At 44.2% G+C, this 10672-nt stretch overlaps 2 protein-coding genes across 2 annotated transcripts in view; one reads left to right on the forward strand and one right to left on the reverse strand.

Moving 5' to 3' along the window:
* Nucleotides 1–483, reverse strand: part of LOC105566879 (runt-related transcription factor 1-like) — a 38769-nt gene extending 38286 nt beyond the window's left edge. The window contains exon 1 of the mRNA XM_012021268.1: nucleotides 423–483. The gene's annotated coding sequence lies outside the window, so the exon portion shown is untranslated. The remainder of the gene's footprint in view (nucleotides 1–422) is intronic.
* A 2868-nt stretch (nucleotides 484–3351) lies between these two features.
* Nucleotides 3352–7027, forward strand: LOC105566882 (segmentation protein Runt-like). The gene is made up of 4 exons (XM_012021271.1): nucleotides 3352–4069; nucleotides 4170–4283; nucleotides 5481–5591; nucleotides 5952–7027. Exons 1-4 carry the CDS (start codon nucleotides 3745–3747, stop codon nucleotides 6398–6400), a joined length of 999 nt encoding a protein of 332 aa, XP_011876661.1. The 5' UTR covers nucleotides 3352–3744; the 3' UTR covers nucleotides 6401–7027.
* The last annotated feature ends 3645 nt before the right edge of the window (nucleotides 7028–10672 follow it).

Raw genomic sequence — 10672 nt, forward strand, 5'->3', positions numbered from 1 at the left:
TTGCTGAGCACTGGCAAGGAAACGGAAGCCTAACGTGCAGAGAGATGTTTTAAGAAATTAGTCCTCATTGTTACGAATCGCAGAATGACGTCATCTTATGGCTTCGTTTGACTTTCTCGTCGAGAGTGGCGCTATTAATTACTTCGTATCGTCGCCCTTCCAGTCGACACCCTACTGCGCGATAAAATTACACTGTGTTAACGCTTTACCGTCTTTTCGCGACATTATCAAGTGTAAAAATTTCAAATGCGTACTCATCAAATATTGAATAAACTTGGAAATACGCAAAATATTAATATTAATACATTTCTATCCTGTTTAATTAAGTTTCATTTTAATTATCACATCTAGTAAAATTGAAGGTTATGACGATCCAAACTGAATCCAATATTATATAGAACAATACCAATGATAACACTCACATTTATCCAGACTTTTCAACAATCCTGTCACAGGATGAGGAAATGGCAACAAGTCCGTAAGCATCTGAAAATAAAAAAAAAGAATTACTTGGTACTGATATTTTAACACAGAAAGGCTGGAAGCCTTATGAAAGAGTTATTCGAGGAGCAAACTCAAAGAAAAACTGTGACACTAAATGTCTCGTCAATCATTTTACTTGTGAAAGAGCTAAAGTGCTTTCTAGCTAATATATAATTGCATTGTTACGCAATAATTATTTCGTAGACAGTATTGAATATAGCTTAGTTTCTTTTTCATCAAGGAAACTACAATGGCATTGTTTTGATCAAAGTAGCAATGGCAAGTTCAAAAGCAGGAAAAAAAGATAAACGATTTGGTTTTCCCAGAACAATCGTGTAAAGTGCGTAAAATAAACATTTTCACATACGTTCGCAAACGCAACGCGTATAAAACACGCTGTTCATTTATTATCTCTCGCAAAATATATCCATTTTAATGGACTTCAAATTAGCGCGCTTGCATTATATGCGTTGTCCTCAATGTACCGTGCGTTTTAAAGTGCCTTCATGTCCAAAGCTGATGTTTATTAGACACTCAAGCCAGAGTTTGACCGATACTGACAATGAGAGTGCATACTAGAGATCAAAATATTAGAACGTTAAGCATTAGTTTTCATGAAATGCTATTAAAAAAAACTTTCCATTGTTGTTAATAAATACAGATTTTGTTTTTAGCACAAAAGCTGCGATAAACTATTTTCTATGCACTAATCTTTATAACAGGTTAAAGGGTTTTTTTTAAAATACATTTGCATTCTTCTTATTTTCTGTTGCCTAATTTGTCAACTTCTTCTTCCTTTTCCCGTATTCATAACAAAATCAAAAAACCTTGAAATTACTTGTTTTAAAATCTAATGTACACATATCCGTCAGCATCGAAACTCGCATTCAAGAGATTCATAACAACTGATCAGAAATATAAGAAAACTATCGCTATACTTAAATCTTTACGATACAAAAAATTACTTCTTAGGATCCGAAAAGTATGATAATTGTTATCATAAAATCTCGTGGTATGTCTCTGTTCGAAGTAATTTTGTATTTAAGTTTGTTCAAAAAGAACTAAAATTAACCAAAAAAGATTAAAATTGTTTTATCGTTTTACGTGAAAATAGTTGTCAAAAGAACGACTGTAAGATCTCTCTGTACTAAATCTTCCGTAGCTACCCCTCAGTGTTCCGTCCAATGTTAACGACATTACCCTCATTACCGTGTTGTATGAACCCAATTATAACTCTTCCCTCATCTTCTTTTTACCATCACGAGAGAAACTTTAATCGATATAATTTTAGCAAACGTCTTGTCTCTTAATAATAACTATGTAATCGTAAACTTTTGCTCAAATTTATATAGAGAAAAGTCCTCTATATTAATCACAAATCTTTACTCACAACGATTACACGATCTAACCATGAATTTTCCACTAAACAGATTTCACTCCAAGGGCAATAAATTCACAATAAAACCAGATGATGTCTATTAATTTGACAAAAACCCTGCTATCTCATATTAGGAACTTATCTCACAATAAGGGGCTTTCCTCTATATTTGTGTATGCATAGATTTCTTTGATCGAGTAGTTACCGAAAGATAGAATGTTCATAATAGCTATTTCTTATTTTCTGAATTTTAAATGTTATTCTCTACTGTAATTCTTATTCTGCAATTCCAATCACGAATAAAAAATTTTATTTTATACTAATCAATCATATATCGATTTTTTTACTACGATTTGGAGTTTCATTAATTTATTCTTAACAAAAACATGTTGAGATATTAAACAACATCTCAACATATATAATTGTAAATTGTATCCGATATATTGTTTAATACATGATTTGATTTTCAAATAAAAAATTTTAATGCAAGTTTAAAAGATTGTTTATATATCTTTACTAAGTAATTAGATTACGGAATAAAATCTAATTATATACATATACATATATGTATATATACACATTATTTGTTAAAATAATTTTCGTAAAATAGTTTATCGTAATTTTATTGTGTATAGCTTTTTAAAATTACTTTATTATGTAGAAATAGATCTTTGTAAAAATTCAATGCTATTTAATATATGTGATAACATGTAATTAATTATAAAATGATCAGAATGCTAAATATTTATATTTCTTATTCGTAATGTACACATCTAATTTTATATGTAAACTAAATATGTACAAGTCAATGGTCAGTTTCCCTTTGTTCGATTTTTGACGAAATCAAAAAGAAACGTAATTTTTGACAAATAATGATAATATATTTAACTACCAAAAATATTACGTATAAGTACTTTCTTATATCTTTTTGAAATTAGAAATTGCATCATGTCTAGAAAATAGCGTCCATATTAGAAAAATGATAAATCGTAGTCGACTCGGAACGTCATTGGTTCACCACTCGAACAAGACGCATTAGCCTTGGAGGTCAAGAAACGTGTGCAGCTGCCGGACCAGATCACTCGTGCGTGGTGGGGTAGTTTGAACACGTGCGCGTGAGAATTTACGTCGTCACGTAAGCGTGGCGTAGGTGGCTCGGTTGGTGGAAAGGTAGTGACGAGGCCAGCGTGACGAGGAGAACAGAACGCGAAGGCAGAGAGGCCGAGAAGGGAAGACGGATGAAGCGGGATAGAGGGAGAGAGAGAGAGAGAGCGAGCGAGCGAGTGAGGAGCGAGAGAAAGAGAGAGATGGAGGGAGAAAGAGAGAGGTCGAGTGGGTACGTTAAGGAAGAGCGGAGGCGCCGAGCCACCCTTCGCGTGAGCCAGGCAGCAGGCAGGCAGCCCCTTTCGCAAAGCACCCCCTAAGCCTGGTTAGGGGCGAAGGCGGCGAGCCGCGGAGGCCACAACACGACCGCCGTCCTCATTGGTCGACGCGCTTGCTCTGGGTGGGGCTCCGGAAAAATTGGAGGGGAGAAAAATCCCCCCTAAATAGCTGCGGCTACGGCTGCGAAAAACTAGAATCCGCTCAGCCGGCATCGAGTGCGCGTCGGATTGCTACAACAGTTTACCAGTTCGTGGTACAAAGGTGCGATCGAAACAGAAATTCAAATCAAGGGAGTACACCGTACAGTTTCTTCGCCGAGAGAGATTGAGGTAAAAAGAAATGATACGTGTCTACTGTTCGATTGTGATGACAGTGAATATAACGAAAAGAACAGTGACCAATCGTGTTCGCCACAACAGTGTTTGCGCGTAGGAGTTTGAATTGATAGTTAAAGGATAGTTGAACTTTTCCCTGTTGGATTTCCCGCTGGAATTAAAAGAATGCATTTACGGGATAGTCCCTTGGGAATGGCGGAGACCCTTAGAGCAATTCAGGAGTCCCTCAGTAGATATCATGGCGAATTGGTGGCGACAGGAAGCCCCACCATCATGTGCACTTCATTACCAAGCCATTGGAGATCGAACAAGTCTCTTCCAGTGGCATTCAAGGTCATAGCTCTCGACGATGTCACGGATGGCACGCAAGTTACCATCAAAGCTGGCAACGACGAGAACTGTTGCGGCGAGCTGCGGAATTGCACGGCGCTCATGAAGAATCAAATCGCCAAGTTCAACGATCTTAGATTCGTCGGTCGTAGCGGAAGAGGTGAGTCAAGTATCTCTCTCCTTCTCTCCACTCGTATACGAGTTTACTCGAGTATAGTCCTCCAAAAATTTTCAGAAACGGACTTTCTTTTTCTTTCCAGGAAAATCATTCACCCTAACGATCCAGATCAACACGGTACCGTACCAAGTAGCCACGTACGCTAAAGCTATCAAGGTTACGGTAGACGGCCCACGTGAACCGAGATCAAAATCGAGTAAGTCGCAACGACAATTATCAGAGTAGCCTGCGACAGCTACTATCGTCGACGAGCGAGATCGAACGCTAAAGTATCTCTCGTGTCATCTCCGTAATAATGTACAATATTGCACAATTCGATTGCCAAAGTTTCCAAGACAAATGTTGACTCGTACCCTCCGCACGCGTTAACGTCGCCGAAAAATGCAGTAACGACACGGTCCGACGAGGAGGGGTGGGTATTGGAGCGACGGGTCCGAAAGTCGTCGGAAGCTCCGTGACCACCGCGGAATCCGCAAACGGGCGTCGGAGCCTCGCGGGCGTTTAATAATCCGGCGTATATCTGGTGGACCTCAAACCGCGAGGTGGTGGCGGTGCCGCTCAACGGTACCGAGCCCTCGACACCGAGCGTCGGCTCGCACGTGCACGAGCGAGCGCGCGCACATGCACGCCGCGCAAGAGCACATGCAGCATACACACGCGCACGCAACCGACGTACACAGACACAGCGAGATATCTGGCACCGTGTCAAGCCGCGAGAACGAGGTCTTCGTCGGCGGTGCGCTCTTTAGCTGCCGCGTTTATTTTCCCCGAAACGCCGCCGCGCCCCGCCGGTTGCTCGTCGCGGCCCCACTAAGTCAAACTGTTTATTGCTCGGCACCCGGGGAAACGGCTCGGGGGAGACGAGGGTAACCGACGCGGCGCGGCGGCGAAGGCTACGGGGAAAGATGGACGCCTGCGAAAGAAGCCGCGTTTATACGTTTGTTTATCGCACCGCATATGGCGGTAGCATGTGCCGCGCCACGAAAGCTCGCGCCACGTCGTAATAACGGATTTTATGCCACGCTCGTATAAACAGAGATACACTAGCTGCTCCTCCGGATCGCCCGGAGGATCCGAACGCCGTTAATCTTCGCTTTTATAGATCTTGGGTGGCCGAGTTCCTTTTCCCGGCCCCCCTTTCTCTATAATTCGTTAGTTGTATCGCCGACATTTTCTTCTTTCGACAGTCGAACGTCTCTCGTCGCGCTGCCTCGCCAAAAGTTTAAAAACCCACAGCCGCGATATAAACTGCGAGAGAATCTGGTGGATCGTTAAAACTTTAAACGTCAGTCGAGCGCGTAGACCGAAAGAAACGATGAAATCTATTTTCATCGCTCGAAGCTGGTCGTTAGCATATGTATACGTAATCAAGCATCTCCGATTTATTTTATAGATTATCAGTATAGCGCCGGTTTTCATGGACTCGGTGGCTTTCTCAGTCCCTGGCTGGACGCCACGTACTTTGCACCATCCTGGCATTTGCCGCATCCTGCTTTAGTTAAAGGTAAATGATCCCAATCATTCCGATCACCGCGCATGTCGTCGGACGAGAAAGGGAAAATAGATTGAGCGGGGGAAAAAAAATACTTGACACCTTTTTTATGTATCGTGGACGTGAAAAAAAAAGTCTTAAAAGAGAGTCCGCGTTATCGATTTCGTCGAGTTCGCGACGCCTGCCGATGATTCATACTCCGTGAGCTGGACCGAGGGGTGAGTCTGAGTCTCTCTTTTCCCACAGCGGACCCCTCTACAGTCCCCCTCGTCCCACGTACATCCCTTTCGTCGTTGAAACAACAATGCGACTTACTACCGCTCTCGCCCCCGCCAACGGGCGGCCGAGATTAACCGAGTCTTTCTTTTTCAGGAGCGATACCGTCACCCCCCGATCTGTTCAATCCGGCCTTCTCGCCAATTTTAACGTATCCGCTGGAATACGTAAATAATTATTCCGACTACGCGGCGTTGGCGACAAGCAACGCGTCGACGGCGAACACGATGGCGTCGGTTCTGCCGGTCGCGCCGAGTCCGTCCAGAACGCCGCCCAGCCCTAGCGAGTCGGGCAGCGAGTCCGCGACCGAAGAGGTTCGAAGTGCCTTCGTGCCTCTTCGACACAACACCTTGCCACCGAGCACCTCGTCGTCGTCGTCATCGCCGGACAGGAATCCCAAGAGGCCAACCGAGGGCACGAGGAACGAGCTCAAGGCGCCCACCGCGCTCATCTCCCAGAAACTGTCGCCCTCGCAGAGGAGTCCGTCGCCGACCAAACTCTCGCCGCCGTCTGCCAAAGTCTGGAGGCCGTATTCAAAATCGTAGATTCGAGAACGACGTCCCGAACGGACACCCCTCTGGGAAGAAGGCTAGTGAAAATGTATCGTCGATGGTAGACGAAACAACTGCAAGTTATAACTGCATTTACGAATTTCACAACTTTTATGAACAAATTGAAATGATCAAACGTGCGATAAATGTTTACGAGTTTAATACTTTCACAAAATTGGTGATCAACTTTTTGAATAATTCACCTTTCGAATACTCCGAGACGCACCGAAGACGCTTCGTCTACCACTGCGGACACACGTTGCAAGTTTCATGAATTCATGATGAGTTTTATCAATTTTGTTCAACGAAAATTATAAAATTCCCGATGAATTTATAAATTTGAACAAGTGTATATATGAAAACGAATTGTACATATGCCGTGTATTGTATATATGCCGTGTATATAGGTCGTGGACAATAAAGTAGTTACAGAGATAAAGATTTATTTACATTCTGTGCGTTCATGGAAGTACACATGTAAGTGATTGAGTGAGAGAGTGAGAGAGAGAGAGAGAGACCAAAAACAGAGATATTGAGATATTATTTATAAGCCAGAGTTTTAATGTAAATAGATGGTAGAAGCGCAACGAGATGAATAAAATCCACCTCGACGTAAGAAAATTTAAACAATTTGTCGTCTTTAATCACATCCTTTTCAACACCTTTAAAGTTGAATTTAACGATCGATCACTATATCCTAACTTGTGTCCGAAGAATGATCGATCTCGTCGCGCGCGCGCGCGAGAGATCTATTCTGAAAAGTGTCAAGGAAGTGTCGTCGAACGGTCCAGGCGTCGCGAATAGAAAGGAAGAATATGAAAGAGAGCGGAACGCGCGCTCCGTGCTGCTGCAAGGGGAATCCATATTTTTTTGTCGCGATTTAAATCTGAATGGTCGTACCGTCGCGCAATCGTCCCGTCTCTTTCGTGTGTGCGTAAGGGATCCCATACGGCGAACACAAGGGTGGAGAATGGTTTATATCGAGGGGAGTGCGTGAGATCTGTATTAGTACCTATAGGTTCGGGGACATCAGCGGTTCTCAGGTCACTCGAATAAATCTCGCGCGGGCCAGTGGTTCTTTCCTTAGGATTGGCGGGACGGAGATGAATGCCATCTTTTCGCGGAGCGGTGCGACATAGCGACGCAATATAATAAAAATCAACCACGAAAGAGAGAGACCTGCCGCAAGATTATTCTAAGGATCCTCACCGATTCTCTCCCCCTCGTTGACGATTTTGAATTTCACTCCGCATAAAAACACGAACGTGACGCAACCGCGGTTCGATAACGTTCGGTTCATTCGACGAGATGTTGCATGACGCGAAATGTCCGTCGGGACTGTGCTGCATCACGCTGAAACACGACCTGGGGTAAGGGATAGTTTTTTTTCTGAATTGTTCCGGTCGTGTTTGTCAACTGGTGCACAGAGTACGAGGGCAGTTAATCTCGGTGACGTCGAATAACTCAATTCTCGCATTCCGGTTGCAGGTGCGACGTGTACGCGCGCCTCCGATATATACCTTTGGATCGAAAACGCTGCAGCGAAAATTCGATACGCGGCATGTAACGTGCCCGGCGCGATGTAAAATCTTGATCAGATCGCCTTGATTAAAAATGGCGATCGAACCTGCGCTGAAATTTCGAAAGTGATCGATCGCGTAGCTCGGCGATCTCGCAGCTTTGCGCCACGCTTAATGAGATTAATCCCCCCCGGCGAGAAAATGAGAACCGCGTTGACACCCCGTAACCGTGGGGCTGTTCGTTGACGAGTAGACAACGGAACCAAGCAACCATGAAGGGTCACCACATCAACCGAGAGGCGAGCCGATCCAAGCCAATCCGGCGCGCGCGCGCGCGCGCGCGAGCCAGCCGGCGCTAACTAATGTTTGCTCAAAGAATCGTCATGTATAATTGAGTCAGCCGCGGCATGGGATGGAAAAAATCAACGGGCGGACGTGCGGATCCCCGAGCTGAATAATCGACTTTCAGTGTATACAGACTTCCACTTGCGATTTCGAAACAAACCGCTCTTATTAGGCGAGCCGTTTGCTATTTTACGTGCTGCAACGTCGAGCTATCGCGTTTCACCGAGCCATCTCACAATCGGTATAAACTACCAGGGGAAATTAATATTTTTCCAGATAACCACGTTAATTGCAGCTACAAAATTTGCATATATTCGCAAAAGTTTACTTGTATACCCGTGTACTTTATCCAATATAAAAGATTCGCGACGCGAAATGACAATTGCGTTTCAAATGCAAAATCGAATTTATTTCGAGATCGCGTTGTACGCAATAAATAAATACAATTGTTTTAACTATTCCAATTAGTCTCCAACAGAGATCGATAGAGGATCACGAGGACTTTGGGACGAGCAATTCAAGTATAATGCGACGCGGAAGGAGCGGTTGATTCGCTTCGTCGACACGCCAGAGGACGTCGATCCTCTTCGCTAGTCTAGAATCGTGAGGACCCGGGTTTGAGGGTCCTAGAGTTAGGCAATCAGCGTTGATGAGGGGGTCAGGTCGAGGGACGAAGGGCTCGGACAATTAGTAAGTACCCCGCCCACTCTCTCTCCTGTGTGTCGCTCTCGCCCCGGTTCACCTGCCCAACAACGCACCGACCGCAGGCGCTACGCATGCGAAAGAGGCTGCTGGACGCGGGGTTGGGACGCTTCGTTTACGTACGTAGATCGCGTTGTACGCACTGGATTACGCGCTCGTAAAGGTCTCTTCACGGTTGCGGAGGCAGTGTCAACGCGATCGCTCGAGGCAAATCGAGGCGCGCACCCGGTCCTGTGTATCATCCATTCACGCCCATGTGTTATCGATTTCTATTTCGAAAAACCAAACGAGTCGGTGGTTATCTTTCACGAAAATCTGCAATATTTATATTACAGAAAATAATACATTTAGACATTAGTATCGCAGTACTCCGACAGATCTTTTCGAAGATGCAGTTGCGGAGCAGCGCAACGTAGCGATACGATGAAATCAAAATTAACTACGAAAGACCTGCCGCACGATTATTCAAAGGATCCTCGCTGATTCTCTCTCTTGTTGACCATTTACTAATTGTTCTTACGATGAAACGTGTCGAGGATTACGCGGCGTTTGACAAAAGTCCGGAGAGAAATGCACGGCGGGAAATCGTGGAAATAATAAGCTTCTCTCGAGAGGGATTCGCAACAACGGTGAAGACGAGTCTCTTCCTTCCTCCCTCGACGAAACACAGAAACGTCATCATCTTGGAGAGACGACCCCCGTTCTTCGAACTTAACGTCTTTTGCTCGCGGCCGCTCGAGGGCGAAGGTAAAAGCGAAAACGCGGCGTTGCGCGATCTTAGGAAAAACGTTTAACGAGCTGTTTTGCATCGCAATGCCCCGACCTCGTTATCGGTTATCGACCCGCTCGCGGCTGCTGTCGCGGATTAAAGAGTACCTGCCCCACAGGCACGTGTACGTCACGTAGTGCGTTCACGCACACGTTTGTTTCGTCGAGGCGCTGTTTGATCGTCGATTGGCATAGCGAGAGCCGTTGAAAAGGCGAATTGTTTCGCGGAAACCACCGATTTTCAGGCCGTGTTCGCCGCTAAATCGGCGTGGCGCGCCGCGCCGTCGTTTCGCGGAACGTGAATCGATCTTTCCACATTTGTTTCCGAGAGGAAACTTGTTTTTTTCGCTCGTAGAACAGGCCCGCCGCGCTTTTGTTCCTTTGCGTGTTGAAATTTTTTACTCGCCCGACCATCCATGCAATCAAAAATTCTTTTTCTTCCATGTTTTTTCATTAGCAATATCGCCAAACTGCGAGTACTGAGCAGACCTTGGATTAAATCGATCTTAGAAAAGCGATAAATCGAAAAGTTCGCCCCCGCCCTATACAAACGCATCAAACATTTTTCAAGTCGTATCCTAATATTTCCCAGAGCACATTGTATTTCAAAATCATTTGATATTGATATACAGGGTGGTCCGTTTTAATCGACAATCGGAAATATTTCGTCAAGTAAGCCAGATCGAGAAAAATGTTTCAGATAAAAGTTGTATGGTCCTGAGGGGGGCATAAGGTGGTGCAATTGGTTCGACCTTGGATAATCATTTGAAGGTCATGTAAAGATGACCTTAAATTTTTTTAATGGAACCCCCTATTATATATTGTGCTATCTTATTCTACTAATTGATATGAACAACTTTTGTCTGAAACATTTTTTTATTTGCCTAATACTTTTTGAGATATTCAAGAGAAAATTTATAACTTTTTCAAC

Source organism: Vollenhovia emeryi, unplaced genomic scaffold (genome assembly GCF_000949405.1).
Source record: "Vollenhovia emeryi isolate VEMERY1.0 unplaced genomic scaffold, V.emery_V1.0 DF939142.1, whole genome shotgun sequence".
Lineage (NCBI taxonomy): Eukaryota > Metazoa > Arthropoda > Insecta > Hymenoptera > Formicidae > Vollenhovia > Vollenhovia emeryi.